General features: G+C 66.8%; 1 protein-coding gene and 1 long non-coding RNA gene across 2 annotated transcripts; both read left to right on the forward strand.

The window, feature by feature from the left end:
- Window positions 1–338: 338 nt before the first annotated feature.
- LOC123648602 lies at window positions 339–750 on the forward strand. The gene is made up of 3 exons (XR_006738669.1): window positions 339–433; window positions 530–556; window positions 680–750. It is a non-coding gene; the product is annotated as an uncharacterized LOC123648602 (long non-coding RNA).
- On the forward strand, window positions 751–16430 carry NKD2 (NKD inhibitor of WNT signaling pathway 2; the record flags this gene model as incomplete). The annotated part of the gene is made up of 8 exons (XM_045566393.1): window positions 751–783; window positions 11333–11393; window positions 12029–12150; window positions 12809–12904; window positions 13328–13475; window positions 13559–13643; window positions 14242–14369; window positions 15025–16430. Coding segments are annotated over 8 exons (1212 nt in total), but the record flags the coding sequence as incomplete, so codon positions are not given.
- Window positions 16431–16568: the final 138 nt, after the last annotated feature.

Consider the following 16568-nt stretch of genomic DNA (forward strand, 5'->3'; position numbering starts at 1 on the left):
ACGGTGGCCGGGCCGGGGTCCTCCCCGCTGGCGGGCGCCCCCAGGGCACGGCCCCCAGAGCCAGATCAGCCCGCGCCAGGGCTCGGGCAGGGGCGGGGACGGGAGTGGGGACACAGGGGTGGGTGGAGGGGGCGGGGACACTGGGGCGGGGACACAGGGGTGGGCCGGGGGCCGGGGCGCTGCGGGCCGCGGCCGCGGGGGGCGCTGCGGGTGCCGCGGTTAAAGCCGGGGCGTGGGCGCGCGCGCTCAGATGTGGCCGGGTGGCCGGGCAGTCGCTGTCGCCGTCGCCGCGCCCGGGCTGAGCCGCGCCCCGCCCCACCCCGGCCCCGCCCGGCGCGGAGGCTGCGGCGCGTCCATGCGGCCCCGGCTCCGGACCGCAGACCCGCAGCGAGCGCGGGCCGGCGCGGGATGGGGAAGCTACAGTCCAAGCTCGGTGAGGTGCGGGCGGCCGGGCGGCGGGCGGGGCGCGGGCGCCGGCCACTCACTGTCCCTCCCTGTCCCCGCGTCTCGGGCCGCGCCGCCGCCGAAGCCTGCAAGCGGAGGGGGAGCCCGGAAGGTGAGGGCTCCGCGGCGCAGCCCTCGGGCGGGTCGGGGTTCGGGCCGGGGAGGCGCGGGAGCTCGCGGGGCTCACGGCGTGTCCTTTCTCCCGGGCGGCCCCCGCGTCGCTCGCCGGGCGCAGGGGACAGCTCCGGGGGGTCCGCGTTCGCCGGCGGCCGCAACGGCGCGGAGGAGGCGGGGCGGCGCGCTGCGGGCGGCCTGGAGCACCGCGCGCGGGACAAGCAGGTAGGCGGCCCGCGGGCCGGGGATGCGGGCCCAGTGGCCGGGCGGGTGACGTTTGGGGACGAAGACGGCCTGTCCCTCCACGGCCTCCAGGACGTCCCAGGCCCGGGGGTCTTGCGGGGCGGAGCCTGGTCGGTGTCCGGTGCTGAGGGGGGTGGGGGTGTAGGGGTTCCGCGGTCCTAGTCTGGGGGTGGGGGTCCACGTTTGAGGCTGCAGGAGCTGGGAAAGGGGCAGGGAGGAGGGGCTCCTGTGGGGCGGGACCTCTATAGCCCAGGCTGGGCGGCGGGGCGGGGGCTGGGGGCTGGGTCTCAGGCACTGGCACAGCAGAGAGGGCGGGAGAGGCCAGCAATGCCTCCCGCTTCCAGAGGGCTGACCACGGGCCTGCAGGGGGGCTGGGAGACGGAGGGATGGCCGGACGTTTATGGCCACCCAGACTGCAGGCGCTGCCAGGGGTCTCAGAGGTCGGCTCAGGACCCAGGTGTCCCTGAGGGTGGATTAGGAAGGTGCTCTCCCGGGAGCAGAGAGCTCTGCAGGCACAGGGGCCCCGGAGGGCTCTCGGACAGATCAGAGCAGCATGTTTGTGGAGCGTGAGCAAGTTGACACTAGACGATCGTCTGTGTCCCTGTGCACTGGATCGGTGCTGACAGCCACACCAGATGGCCGGGACCCCACTTGCCCGCTGCCTTCCCCCGCCATCCCCAGAGTCCTCCCCAAACAGCCCGCGGCACATAGAGTCCTTTTTGGAAGGACATCTTCTGCCAGCTGGTAAATAAAAACTTCTGGTGTGTTTGTAAACACTTTGTGCAGCCCTGTCTGGAGAAGGGGCCCAGATACACCCAGAACTGCACATGCAATGAGCTGGGATTCACGCTAACGCCGTGTCTGTGAGGCAGGAAGTACGTCCTGAGGGGTAACAGCACTGGGTGGCCGTGTGCCTCCCCACCGGCTGTGGCCCAGGGCCAGGCCCGATCTCCCGCCGGTGGGTGGTTCCATTTGCCCAGGGCAGTGTTGGCGTGGCTCTCATATGTGTGATTAGACAAGGCTGTGAAACCCGGGGGCCGGGGTTCACCTTGGTGGTGGTCGAGGGCTCAGGTCGGCCCCTGTCCCTTGGCTGGCGGCGTGGGTCCTCTCCCTGGGAGGCCGGTACGGCGCGTGTTTGGCTCTGTCCTTGGAGGCCCTGAGGGGAGCACTGGTGTGTCCAGAATGTGCCACGGACGCAGGCAGCTCCGCACAGCGTGCGTCTCGGGGTGGCCTGGGGCGCTGGACAGGGAAATCGCTTCCGGCCTGGCCGTGACATGACTGCGGTGAGGGCCGAGATGGTCTTTTAGGCCAGGGGGGTCCACACCTTGGGACCTTTTTTGTTGAAGACTGGCATGGAGTCTGGCTTGGGTTCTACCTTTTTATTTTATCCTCATTTCATGAGAGAAAGCTGCTTTCTAATATATAAAGAACAAAATCCCAGAATGAAGGACGGTCCTTTGATTAAATACGTTGCACTTGCGGACAAAGGCGCGGCCTCTGAGGCCATCAGTCTGCCCAGACACTAGCCTGGAGCTGACACGCCGGCCCCGGCGTACCCTCACCTGGCCCAGATGTCCTGGATGCCACACTGCTGCCCCCTCACCAGGTGGCACGTGCTACCCTGGGCGGCTCCTGCCCAGGCCCCACGAGGGCCACAGCCCGTACCCTGCGGGTGCCCGGGTGGGGCATGCAGGTGTTGGACCCGATGTCCCTTCTGTTTCCGTGGCATCCAGAGCCCTGTGCAGAGCCCCTGTCTTCCCAGGTGATGTCACCTGAGGATGGCCAGCCCTGGATGACATGCCGTACCCCCCAGTGACGTGTGACCGGGGCCAGCGAGGGGACTCTCTCCCCCTCTTTGAAGTCCAGTGCGTGTTTCCATGCAAGGCGACCCGTGTGCACCATTTTGCCACCCCGTGGAAATTAATCGAGTGTCCACAACGTCTCATGGCCCTCTTCCCCCACCCCCTAAGAGGTAGAACAGATGAGGTTGTTTTCACCATTAATTCTAAGTGAGCTATGATGGTTCCTGCCTCTACATGCATCTAAAAAAACTCTTACAAATACCAGCATTTCCCAGGCAGGTGGCCCCCCTGTCCCATCTAGAACGGTTCTCCTTGTCGATTCTGAGAAGTGCAGCAGTTTGGTCTTGGTGGGACCTGCCTGGCTTCATTACCGAGTGTCACCAAAGGGCCAGGGCTGTGGGTTTGTGGCACAGAGGAGCTTGAGCAGAGCGCGTGGGCTCGGAGCACAAGGAGAGACAGGTGGTGGCTGGTTTTCACAGTGGGAGTGACCAGTGGGAGCAGCGGGTCACATCACAGGGCAGAGGGCCCTGCCCTCACCCTCTGGGCTCCCCGACAAGCTTTAACCCCAACACTCCCTGCCGCTGGTGGGAAATAGTTCAGAAAACAAGAGTCACCGTTAACATTGCAATTTTGCTGTGAATTAAACACAGATTTTCATTAAGCCTGAGAAAGGAATGTTCCAGCTAACTCCAGAGGTGGCATTTTAACCGAAGCTTGTGACAACCCTGCCTGGGTATGAGTTGAGTAGGCTGTGACTGTGGCCGTCACGGGGACTCTCGGCCAGGGGCAGGCCCTGCTCATCCTGTCTGGGGCGCACCTGCCTTCGAGGACCCACTCAGCAGTTCCACCCAGTCCACACAGTAGTTCTAAGTGCATCGACGCGTGTTGCGTGTCGCCCGAAAGGAAGCAGCCACGCAGGGAGCTGGGGCGGCTGGCGAGAGGCCCTGCTGGCGCCTCCCAGGGCGGAGCTCCAGGGAGTCACCTGCCGGCCTCGGCTCGAGCCAACCGGTCTGCCCTGGGCTCAGCCCGGCCACGGGAGCCGCTCCTGGCTTCTGGGGTCTGGGCTCTGCCCCAGGGTGTGGCTTGACCCCTTCCAGGGGGCTCGAATTCCCTGGAGCCCTGGCCCCTCACCAGGGAGCTGCTGTCCACCCACTCCCATGCTCTCTGAGGGGCCCGAGGGCCAGACGTGGTGGTGGGACCCACAGTCCCAGCCAGTGGGAGTGGATTCTTGCAGAGGGTCCTGGGACACTCTGGTGGCCCTGAGCACAGTGGACACCACCCGGCCGACACAGAGGGCTGCAGTGTGGGGGGCACATACATGTTTGCAGGAGACTTGGGGGGACCGGGTGTGTCCCGAGACAAGGTGGTGTGGTCACCATGGCTCTTCCTCAGCCAGGAGCCACGGGCCACGGGCCACGTGGGAGGAGCAGTATTTCCCATGTGACTTTCCATAGCACAGGTGGTGGGCACTGCAGCCCCTGCCAGCTCTGCATTTGGGGACAAACCACTGTAACCTAGGTGAACGGTGGCCTTGGTGGGGGGGGTGTCCCTCGGGGCACCGTTGGGCACAGACCCTGAGGGCTGAGCCTTGGTCTTCGTGGTCGCTATGACCTCACGGAGGTGAGGCCTCAGTGCCCCCTGGCGTCAGGGCCAGGAGTGGCGGCCACGGCACATTGTGGCCGCACTTCAACTCGTGTTTGGTGCCCACTGTGTGCCGGGCCCGTGGATACGAGCCACTGTGTCCCTACCCCGGGACGTGCCAGGGCTCAGGGCTCACTTGGACGGGGGCGCTGAAAACAGGACCTCTGAGAGCTTGGGAGTCCCCAAGTCCGGGCGGCGTCAGTGCCCCTCGGCCCCCCCTGTGCTTCTGAAACTGCCCCGCTGGACCCCACTTGGCCCAAGCAGTCCTGACTGAGCCCGTCCCCCCAGGGGACACTGGAGAACAGTCTGGCAGGTGGTCCCGGGAACCAGCAGGCCACTCTGTCGGCTGGCTCTGAGGTTCTGGGCCCCGGACCCTCGTTCCTCCTGGGGGTGCCCGCCAGGGCCCCGCCCACCTGCGCTGGAGGGGCAGGACCGTGGGGCCCCTCGGCGGGGCGGGTGCCCCCCTGCTGGGCTCCCGGGACCTGCCCGAAGCTGCAGCTGCACCGCGGTGGGAGCTGGGCCCTTTTGCGAGAATCCTGGTGCCTGTTTTCCGGGGGTGGGAGCAGCGTTCCAATCCGAAAGGAACGCTGTGTTTCCAGAAGGATTATGGGACGGAGGCTGCATAACAAAGCTTGTTTGGATGAATTCCCTGCAAAACAGGTGAGCCTCCCCAGGCGCAAACCCCACACTTGCTTCAGATGAAAGTCTGTCCCGTGGGCCCGGGGAAGGCGGATGTGCTCGTGCGGCTGGTGATGATGATGATGATGATGATGAGAGCCGCCGGTGCAGGCGTGGCCACGCCGGGGAGAAGGCACCTCCCCTGGCCGCCACGGCCCCTCAGTGCGCCCCGGGGTCAGGGCCGTTAACAGTGTCCCGGTCCGTGTTCACTGATCGGTTCGTGCGTGTTTACCTCGAGCACTGCTGAGTTTGGCTTTAGAGTGCTGAGAACAGCAGGTGGTGACGTGGACCCAGATTCAGTTCTATGGCCTCCTGGAACATTCCAGAGAATTGCAGGTCTGTGTGTAAGTCCTGACTCCTCACGGCCACTGCCTCAGAGCAGCCTCTCCTTACCCCGCTGCCACACGTGGCCCGTGGGGCCCTGCCCCCTGCCCTCAGGCCCCCACCCGCCCCACGCGGGGCCAGTGCCGCAGGCAGGGCCCAGACCTGTGGACGCAGCCAGTGCCAGGCAGGGCCCTGCCCGCCTGCGGGGCTGGGTCAGGCTTGTGCCGGTGCTGCCTACAGCACACAGGTGCTACCGCTCTGTCCACAGCCTCATTTTAAAAGGCCAGCCCCAGCTGGGCACAGTGGCTCACACCTGTAATCCCAGCCCTTTGGGAGGCCAAGGTGGGAAGATTGCTTCAGCCCAGGAGTTTAAGACCAGCCTGGGCAATGTAGTGAGACCCCCTCTACAAAAAACTGAAAAATTAGCCAGACTTGGTGGCACGCATGTGTGTTCCCAGCTGTTCCAGAGGCTGAGGCAGGAGGATCACTTGAGCCCAGAAAGGCTTCCTGTCACCCGGTGTACCAGGTAGAGTCTGCAGAAGGGAATCATTTTGGTAGAAGAGCTAAATGCCTAGACAAGGGGCTGCTGTAGCCCTGCCCCAACAAAGCTTAAAGCAAGCCTCAGTCCAGAGAACTGCACACCGTATCCAAACCCACGTCTGGGGAGGAGTATAACAAAACCCAGCACAAGCAACACAGCATCACAATGTCCAGCATCCACCCAGAAATTTCCAGGCATGCAAAGAATTGAGAGATTATGATCCATTACCAGAAGAAAAGCAATCAGTAGAAATAGACCAAGAGGCTGGGCCTGGTGGTCACGCCTGTAATCCCAGCACTTAGGGAGACCGAGGCAGGAGAATCCCTTGAGGCCAGGAGTTTAAGACCAGCCTGGGCAACATAGAAAGACTCTGTCTCAAAAAAAAAAAAAAATTGAAATATTAGCTGAGCGTGGTGGCTCGTGGCTATAGTCCCAGCTACTCGGGAGGCTGAGGCAGGAGGATCACTTGAGCCCAGCAGTTTGAGGCTGTGGTGAGCTGTGATCACACCCCTGCCCTCCGGCTGGGTGAGGAGCGGACCAGAGGGGACACTGTCCTGCTGCAGGGTGTCCTGGGGGGCAGTGGGTCGGCGAGTGGACCCTGCGTCCCCTCCACGCACCGTCGGGTCAAAGGGCAAAGGGACCAGGCCCCCGCACCTGCCTTCCTGCTGGGCCGCGTCCCTCTGCCTCTAGCCCTGGTGGCCGGAACAGTAGATCCCGGCTGCCGTGTCCCAACCCTTAGAACCGCCACGCTGTCCAGTCCGTGCTCGCCTGTGTTTGCAGTGACCCCGACGAGCACTGTGAGCTTGGGTTTCCTGCCGCTCAGGGTTCAAGCCTTGGGCCGCGCGCCCTTCCTGCAGTGAGATCGCGTGTGACTTAAAGACGTGCTTGTAGGTCTCCTCCGAACACTTTGTATCTTTCACACGTGGGGTCGCAACTGAATTCCGAGTGAGTTTGGGTTCGTGTCTATAAACGTAGCTTAGGTTCAGCCTCTGCCCCTCGCCAGGTGTGGAGCTGCCGGCAGGAGCCGGGCCCTCTGGTCCCCCAGAGCCTGCTGCCGGCAGGGGCCGGGCTGGGGGTCGTCAGTCCCGGCGTCTGCACTCCGTGCTGCGGAGGGTGCGTGGGAAAGAAAGCAGCCAGCGCGTCTGTTTCCGGGGCAGCTGAGCGCCGGGGTCTGGGCTGTGATCAAGCGTGAGCCCTCTGCGCCGTCCGCCCCCTGGTCTCTGGTGGGGACGTGGCCTTGCACGCCAACGTACGGCGCCTTCTACGATAGGAAAACCCTTAACGTGCAGTGGAGTCTTTTCCGGCTTTGGAATTAATCTTCCTTTGAAATAGGAAACATGGGGCTTCCTGTGAAGGGAAGAAAACAAAACTGCCCGGAGTTTTCCTGCAGGAATTAAGTCCCAGCCCCGTGTCCAGGTGGGAGGGGCTGGGGAGGAGACCAGGTGTGCAGACGAGTTGCAGAACGATCGTCTGAACTGAAAGCAGGCTCAGAATGCTGAAAACCGTACATGTGTGTGGTGTGTACATACATGCAGGCACGTATGCACACACATGCATGTATATAGGTTACATACACAGACATGCCTACATATGTGTTTAATACCTGAACTGAAAACATTTCATTTCGAGGCTTCCCGTCTCTCGCCCCTGCAGCCCTAGACACCCCGGTCACCCCGGTCACCCTGTGACCCCTGGGCAGCCTGCGTGTCCTCGGACGCCCCCGGTTGGAGCAGAGACTGGGGAGGGCGTGGGCCCCGCCCCTGCGCCTGGCTGTGGGGCCAGCTGCACTCACTGCTTCTCCTCCCCGTTCCCGCCTGGTGACATGGAAGCCCCGTCACCCTGTCACTCTCTCCCGGCACAGGGAAGGGACTCGTGGCCACCCTGCCTTGGAGCCCGGTTCTCACGGGCCCCTCCTTGCCTACGATGTGTGACGTCGGAGTTACTTTTCCAGCAGACGGCCAGGGCGCCCGGTGGCTCCTTCATTCACCCTCGTGCTCCTCACGGTGCGCCCTGGGCAGTGGGTGTCGTCAGCCGTCCCCGACAAGCGTGGGCCCTGCGGGGACCGTCCCCCTGGGCCGGGGTGTTCGCTGGTGAGCACACAGATGCCCACGGAGAAACCCTCTGGGCCCAGGAGCCTGCGGTGCTCCCTGCCCTGCTTGCCGAACGGCCACGCAGTGAAGGCCTGCGGCGGATGACATGAGGGTGACCCGCAAGCATCGTGACCCCTGCCTCTCACGGGAAGTGAAGTCGCAGCGAAGGCCGTCCTGGGAGAGCGTGTGTTTGTGGAGACCTTTTGGTCCCAAAGTTGCTGCTTTTCTAGGCACAAGTTTCAGGTGTTGTTATCACAGAATCTCTCAACAGCCCTGCCCAGAAGCACCGGGGGCCGGACCCTGCAGTGCCTCGCCCAGCTGGGGAAGCTGGTTGTCACTTTGGGGGGACCGAAGACGTCTTCACTGGTGTGTGAAGGCCGCTCACACCCCCGCGTGCCTTGGTTTCCCCTCCTGATCTTTCACTTCAGAAGCAGCAGTTCAGAGCGACCCTTGCCCGCGGCGCCGGAGCAACTCGCGGGCCCGGGCCGCACGTGTGCCGTGAAGCTGCGTCGTCACATCTGAAACCGTTTAGCCCTGGAAGCCCAGACTCGACTTCAAAGCCCGCCGTGGGGTTTCCAGACAGACGCGCTGGCGGATCACCTGGAAGTCAAATTCCCCCCGAAGGCGACGGCCCTGCCGACGGGGCTCCGGCACCTTCTTGTGAGAATGGGGAGCCCCCCGCCCCGCAACCTGCACCCTGGGGACGTCTGGAGCACGCTCTTGGCGTGGGAGTTCCCGGCAGTCAGCAGCGGGGGCTTCTGTGCATTTAAGGAGCTTGGAAGCAATTGCGGTCCCAGGACCCCCATCCCCCCCTTCCCTGGGCCCACCCCCGCCTTCCCTGTTCCTGCCCGCCCCTCCCTCACGCCTGGCACAGTGCCCCTGCCGGGGGGCTGTGGACCTCGTCTTCCCGTTCCCTGAGCCTGCACCCCGGACCTGGCTGGCCTCTCTCCAGAAAGCACCAGGCAGGGACATTGGCCCCCTGAGTCCCCACTCCCAGGGGAGCCTGTCCCCTGTGTGCCGCATCACGGCTCTCTCCCAGGTGCCCCTCAAGACCCGCAGGTGCCAGCCAGAGACCGCAGGGACCACCTGGGGCAGACCTGTGCCTGCCGCCCGCGCCCAGGACTGCGTGTCGGGGCGCTGTCCCCTCCCGGGCTCGCGCAGGCGCTGGCGGGAGGCAGTGCTGGGCCCAGCCCTGGCTGACCCACTCCTCGGGGCGCGACGGGGCAGGCTGAGGCCACCGGGCAGGGCGCGAGGGGTGAAGCTGCGGTGAGCGGGCCGCCCGGGGCCTGAGCACCGACACGTGTCTTTCTGGGAAGACGGACACAGAACAGCAGCTCGGTTCATGCCTGGCCTGGAGGCCGCGGTGCGCAGAGGAGCCCTTTGCCCCCACACCGGGACTGCGGCCCACGGGAACGTCTGGCCTTTGACTCCACAGAAGGCCGGGAGCCGAGATCCTGTGTGAGGTCCCCCCACACTCGGTCCCGTTGGCCGCTGCGGGACACAACTCAGGGCCGACTGTGGGGGGTAAAGCGCTCAGTTCTGCCTTGGTGGCTCCAGGAGCAGATGTCCTCGCTGTCATGTCCAGGGTGTGGGCCGTGGCCTCTGGGATGGCCGCCCAGATGGCTCCATGGGGCAGAGGACGAGTGTGCAGTGCTGCGGGCTCTGGTCCCTGGGGCTGTGTGGCCGGGGTTGGACCCGTGTGCCCCTGTCCACGGTGGCGCTGGTGTGGCGGGCAGGGACCCACTGCTTCGCGGGTCCTGTTCCCACTGGGATGCCGGCCCTGAGGGGCAGGGTGTTTTGGGGTCTTGATCAGTCCCCGGCCTGGGAGGACAGCAGGGGGTGCGGGGCAGCGCAGGCAGGTGTGCGGAGGCCTGGAGAGCTGCTGGTGGCTTGGGTGCCGGGAGGACCCGCTGAGAGCCAGGCCCAAGCCTCTCTGAGCGCAGGTGGGTTCTGCGGACTCGGAGGGCGTGGCGGGGGCAGGGGTGGCGCCTCGGGGCAGTAGGAGGGTGGGTTGGGGAGCCCCAAGCCAGCGGCTTGGCCAGGGAGGCCCATGAGGAAGGGGTGCGGCCACCCCGAGTGGGGTCGGGTTGGAGGGTTTTATATGGGGCTTGGGCTCCTTGGTGGGGGGGCTGGGGCAGAGTTGGGGCCCCTCGGGGACGTAAGGAGGTCGGGGGGGAGGAGAGCCCTGCTCTGTGGGATTTGGCGGCTGAGCAGGTCCCCCAGTGGGGAGGGGTCGCACATCTGGCCGGCAGCCCCGGGCAGATTTTATACGCTGCAATTAGAGCTCTTGGCCTTCTATTTAACTGGAGCGGGTAGATTAAAGGGCGTTTTTAGTAACCGGGACAGATCTGACTTAAATCACCAGTCTCGGAGACCGGAATGACTTTTCCCTGCAAATGCTCATTTTTCTTATTTGACCCTCTCTGCATCTCAGAGTTAGTTGTCGACGTAGCTCCTAGAAAACACTGTCTGTTCCAAAGCCGTGACACTGCGGGTGCGTGTTCAGCTCGGTTTCCCCACGGTAGGGAGTTCCGCGCTGGCTGCCACAGCCTCCGCCTCGCCGCGCCCGGTGTATCCACCTGGCCGAGGACCCCTCCCCGGGGGAAGGGGAGGCTGCACCCCAGGGCTCTGGGCGCCACCCTGGACCCCACGGGAGCCGGGCTGCATCTTCACAGGCCGTTTTACCTTTACAGAAAAAAAATTAACCCAACTTCAAGTTTTTGGAGACCATTTGGTTTCAGCCCCACGTCCACCTGGGCCAGAGCTCCTTCTGGCTCAGGAGGACGCGTCACCACAAACCTGAACGGGCCTCGTAGGCCCAGAGCAAACTCTTAGCACCAAACCAGGTCTGTGGGCGTCAGTGGCACGGTCCGGAGGGACGTGGTCTCTCGAATGGTCGGATGTTTCGTTTCTTATTAAAATGAGCTCAAGCTCTGCTGCCTCCGTGAGGTCTGGTCGGGGGGCTCGTGGACCGAGTCTGACTCACAGGACGACCTGGGGGGAGGGTGTGACTTTTGGGCCTGTTGTGGATGGGGGCCCAGTCCCCCCCCTGCTGTGGCCTGGGCTGGCAGCCGTCTGTGTGGGACCTCCCACCATCCCCTGTGAGGGCCTGAACAAGCGCTGTGGCTGAGGGACCTGGGTCCAGCGGCGTCCTCAGCCGTCTGCCACCTGGGGCCCACTGGGCCAGAGCATCTGGGGTGTCGGGGTGCGCTCAGGGGTGACCCTGTGGGGCCTGCAGCCCCGGGGAGATGGGGAGAGATGTGGGGCCTCACCTGACCCCGCCAGGAGGAAGGACGAGGCCACCGACCACGAGGGCGGCCATGGAGCAGCTGCAGCCTTGGGCCAGACGCGCTGGGCAGCAGGCGGGGCAGGGGGGGGGCAGGGCCGCGCCTGAGTGTCACGCTGACCCCTGAGGGGGCCCTTGGGGCCGCACTCACAGCCTGTCTTCCCTGCAGGAGCCGCCCAGCGGGGACCCCGAGGAGGGGCCTCTCCGGCAGGACCAGTGTCCCCTAGAGGGTAAGTGCAGCTCCTGGGGGCCTCCCCCCAGCCTCGCGGAGGGGCCCTGCCCAGGCACAGGCGGGAAGGGCCTCCGGGAGCAGCCCTGCCCGTCACACGCACTTAACGCCTGGGCGCACATCCCCTCGGGGCCCCGGGGGTCCGCAGGGACAGGCAGCTTGGACCTGCTGAGCGGGGAGCAGAGGCCACGTCTCCGCTGAGCCCCGCGTGTGCGCTACGTCTGTGCACTGGGGTGTCTGGGAGCCTGTGCAGGGGGACCTGCGACCCCTGGGTCAGGTGTGCGTCTGAGCACGGGAGAGACAGCGGCCCGGCCCGAGCACTGCCACGCACTGCGCTGCGGCGGCCTCAGCCCTCGCCGTGGCGCGTCCCAGCGGCGGGGGCGCTGCAGGGGCCGCGCGGGAGGCCCCTCCCCGATGCGCTCGGTGCGCGGGCGGCCTGCGCGGGCTGCGGGGTGGCCTGAGGCACCGCGGGCGGGGGCCGGGGGGGGCACCTGGCCGGGGCAGCCCCGGCGGGGCCTCCCTGCCCTCGCAGGGACGTCTGGGAGGGATCACGCTCAGCGCAGGGAGGCGGCGATGCCCCGGGCCGGCCACACCCCCCGCGTGCCCTCTGCCCTGCGCCCCCTCTCGCCCCTGCAGTGGCACCGGCCCCCGAGAAGGCCGAGGGCCGCGAGGGCCCCGGACAGCTCTTCAGCGCGGAGGGCGGAGAGCGGGCGGCCGAGGGCCCGCGGGGACCGGGCAGGCAGCGGCTGCACATCGACGTAGGTCTCCGCCGCGCCCTCCCGCGAGCTCCCGGGCGGCGCGTGTGGGCTCAGCCGGCGGCTCCGCCCGTCCGGGGCGTTGCGGGGAGACCCGGGCGTGCTGCGGGGTGTCGCTGGGGGTGTGGCAGTAAATCCTCCCAGGAGCCTCCCCAGCCTTGGCGCGTGCGGCGCGCAGGGGAAAGGCCGACCCGTGGGCGTCCGAGTCCCGCCCCGCGTCCCGCCCCCGAGGAGGCGGAGCCACGGGAGGCCCAGCCTTCCCGCCAGGCCCCGGGGTGTCGCGGTTTCTAGAGCCAACGTTGCCTTGTCTCCTGGGTGACGCTGAGCACCGGCACGAGCCGGTCTGGTGTCACGCTGGGGAAACTGAGTCACGGGCACGAGGCCAGGTCCCCACCAGGAGGGAGGAGCCGGGTGAGGACAGGGTCTGCAAAGCCCAGGGCTCCGGCCTCAGCCGCGCCTGCCCTTTCCCTGCTACACACTGGAAACAGACGCCCCCCGAGCCGTGTCCGCGGGAGACCTCTGGGAAAGGCCCCCCGGAGACACTGCCCTCTGGGGTCACGGGTCACCCGCGTGATGTGTGCAGAGGCTGGGGGCCCTGTGCGGGGACCCCAGCCCGAGTGCGCCACTGACGCCCTGGGGCCCGTGCCCTGTGCACCCACAGGCCCTCCGGTGCGACGTCTCCGTGCGGGAGGACGACCGCCAGGAGTGGACGTTCACGCTGTACGACTTTGACAACAGTGGGAAGGTCACCAGAGAGGTAGCGTGCCGTGTGCGGCGTCGGTCCGCGGGAGGGGCTGCTCCGGCCTGGCCTCCCAGGTCTGGAGTCCGGCCGGGCTCAGTGCACAGACAGACGAGGCCGTGCCCAGATGGGGACGCAGAGAGGGCTGGGTGGGCAGGACCCCCGAGCAGGCCCTCACGGCTGGAGAGGCTGCCTGAGTGCTGCAGGGTGTCCTGCGGCTGGGCCCCAACCAGGACAGGGCCACCCTCGGGCATCAGAGGCGCAGACGGGGCTGCCTTTGGGGATGGACCGACCAGCTCAGACATGGTGTCTGTGTCTGTCCCTGCGGTCCGTGTGGGACGCTGAGTGGACGGAGCAGGGTGGCCCATGGGTGGGTCGTCTTGGAGGGAGGGTGGGCGCGGTCCCCTCCAAGGCCTGCTGAGACGCCGGTGCCCGGCCCAGGATGTGTCCAGCCTGATGCACACCATCTACGAGGTCGTCGACGCCTCCATCAACCACTCCTCGGGCAGCAGCAAGACCCTCCGCGTGAAGCTGAGCGTCAGCCCCGAGCCCTCCGGCAAGAGGAAGGAGGGTCCTCCCGCCGGCCAGGGTGAGTGGGGCTGACCCTCGCCGAGGAGCGATGAGTGGGCAGAGGGGGTGAGCCAGGGGCTTCACACGAGGACGCTCTTGCAGACCGGGAGCCCCCTCGCTGCAGGACGGAGGCTGAGCCCGCCGAGGACCCCCGGGTGGCCGACAGGAGGCTGTCCGCCCATGTCAGGTGCGGAGCTTGGGCTGTGGTGGGCAGCCCCGTTTGGAGAGGCCCCTGCCCCTGCCCCTGCCCCTGCCAGCCCCTGCCAGCCCCACAGGCCGTCGACGCCATCTCAGCAGGCTTGGGGTGGGCACTGCCTGCTGGGTGAGGGCCCCGCCCCGTGGCTGGTGCCCTGGTGGAGCTGAGCTCCGTGTCTGTCTGAGACGGCCTTGATGGCCGTGGCCGGGTCGGCCTGGACTGCGGTCTGGTCTCACCCTGGCTCTGGCTCCGTGTGGCCCTGCCCACCAGCTTTGGAGCCCACGGTGCTGGGGGTGGCTGGGGCAGCAGCCACCGTGGTCCCCGGGTGGCGACCGCAGAGCATCACAGCGTGAGTCTGAGGCACGTGGCATGTAACGGGGAGCCGGGGTCCCGGTAGGGACGCCCACGACCTTTCCTCCAGACAGCATGCAGCTGCGTCCATGCTCCGCGGGCCCTTCCTCCTGCCCTGCGGGGACGTGGCGCTGGCTGGAGCCCCGGGACCCCCGTGCCGCCTGCTGTGGGTGGCCGGGGGTCAGGGGCACTGCTCTGGCCATGTGCCGGCGGTCAGGCTCCCCTGTGCTCCCCGCAGGAGGCCCAGCGCCGACCCCCAGCCCTGCTCAGTGCGGGGACCCTACTGCGTGGACGAGAACACAGAGCGCAGGAACCACTACCTGGACCTCGCTGGGATTGAGAACTACACGTCTAAGTTCGGCCCCGGTAGGTGCCAGAGACCACCCCGGGCACCCTGGCGGGGTGCCTTGTGGGGGACAGGGGTCCTGCAGCCCTGAGTCTGGGGGGCATCCCCCACCCTGCCCCCGGGTCCTTCCACACACCCAGATGCGGACCCGCCTCAGCCTCCCACCACCTGCTGGCACCTCCCACGAGCAAGGTGAGCGCCCGTGCAGGTGTGGGGGGCGCAGGGGGGTTACCTGGTCCAGAGGGAGGTGGAAGACCGTGCCTTGGGTGAGAAGAGGGCGTTTTAGGAGGGAATTGCCAGCTCATGCACAAGAGGCCCGGCTCGCGGGACCCACCCCGGGGTCAGGGGTCTGCCTTCAGGGGAGCTGGGCAGAGCCAGGCAGGGGGTCACCCGTTGCCTACAGGGTGACAGCCAGGGTTCCCTGGAACAGAGCCGCCCCGGAGCCTGGGCAGAGCCGGTGCAGGGCCAGGCTCTCTGGTCACCTCTCCCGACCTCGCTCCGGGCACGTGGCCGTCGGCACAGGCCAGGCCAGGCCAGCCGCTGCTGGGGGTCCTCTGCGAAGCCCTCCCCGTGTGGCCCTTGGTGACACGTGACTTCTGCGAAGAGGAGACAGAAACCTAAGCCATGCTTCTGGGCCCGCACGCCGGGGCCTCACGCTCTGTCCCCTGCCCGCAGGGTCCCCGCCGGCGCCGGCCAGGCAGGAGCAGCACGCCAGGGCCACCCACCCGCAGAGCAGGTCCCGCTCCCAGGAGCCGGACACGCCCATCCCGCAGCACCGCCGGTCCCAGGTGCTGGCCGAGCACGCCGCGCTGGCCACGGAGCCTGCCGCCTGGGCCCTGGACACGCAGCCCCGGCTGAAGGGGCAGGAGAAGCCACTCAAGTCCCCCAAGGGTGCAGGGAAGCTGCCTGGGCTGCCCGGCAGCAGCAAGCCCGGCAGAGCCTTCAGCTACTACCTGCCGGCCCAGGCCCCGCCGGACGCCCACCACCCCCCGCAGCCCCCGCCGCCGCCCTACGGCCACCGGCGGTACCGGCAGAAGGGCAGGGAGGGCCACTCGCCGCTCAAGGCCACGCACAGCCAGCCGGCCGCTGTGGAGCACGAGGTGGTGCGGGACCTGCCGCCCGTGCTGGCGGGCGTGGTCCAGCGGCACGAGCACCACCACCACCACGAGCACCACCACCACCACCACCACCACCTGCTGCCCCACCCCTGCTAGCCGCCCGCCGGCCCGGGCTTGGCCTCCCCACCCAGCATCCGGGCACCTGCCCGACGGCAGGTGTCGGCGGGGAGGCAGTGCCGGGAGGGCCACGGGGGCGCTGCTTCCTCTCCCCGATGCTGCTGTGTCCCCGGCTGCAAAGCCGCTCGGTGTGACCCGTGAGCACCACACACGCCAGCGTGCGATTCTGCACTGAGGCCGCGGAGCGCTGGAGGGAGTCTCTGCTCGGACGCTCTTGGCGTGTTTTCCTCAAAGTGCTTCCACGCTGGGTGCTGCGGCCGTTACGGGCACAGGGGCGCGGCGGGGCCAGCGGTGAGTGGACAGGCACAGCCTTTGCGTCATTCGCTCATCGCGAAGTCTCAGCCGGTGGGTGGCAGCTCCTCCTCGGCATGCAGCGTCCTCAGCTGCACTGGGCCGCGCAGGACTCAGCGGGAGACGGGCGGCCGAGGGAACTGTCCAGAAACGGCAGAGACAAGGCCAGGGGAGCGGCTGGGCCGGCGCTCGCTGGGGGACAGACCTTGGTGTCGCCGGCGTGACAGTGGCCGGGAGGTGGCAGGAGAGGCGGGCCTGAGGTCAGCGCAGAGCAAGGGCAGGCTCAGGCAGGCCCGGCTCCCCGGCATCTCACCCCCGGGGCCCTGGTTGCTGAGGGCCGCGCAGCCACGAGCTCCACCAACGCGGGAACCTGAGCGTCCCCATTCCCTGAGACGAGCAGGGGGGGCTTTCTGGCCGCTGAGAGCGTGCCGGGACTTCGCGCTGCTGCCTGGCGCTGTCTCCAAGGGCAAATCAGATTTGTGGTCACCTGGCAATTGATACTTTTTCCAAGCATAATAAAAATACGTGCATTTTGTAATACGTGATACCCTATATTAAAACAGTCTTTTCAAAGAGACTCAGTGTCCTGCGTCCGCGTGTGGCCGGGGGGTGGGGAGTGTCCCTGCGTTCGCAGAAGGGGAATTGGCACAGGCAGCACACGCCCCCAGGTACAGGCAGGCTTCTCCCCACTTC

The sequence above is a fragment of the Lemur catta genome, chromosome 12, assembly GCF_020740605.2.
Source record: "Lemur catta isolate mLemCat1 chromosome 12, mLemCat1.pri, whole genome shotgun sequence".
Classification (NCBI taxonomy): Eukaryota; Metazoa; Chordata; class Mammalia; order Primates; family Lemuridae; genus Lemur; species Lemur catta.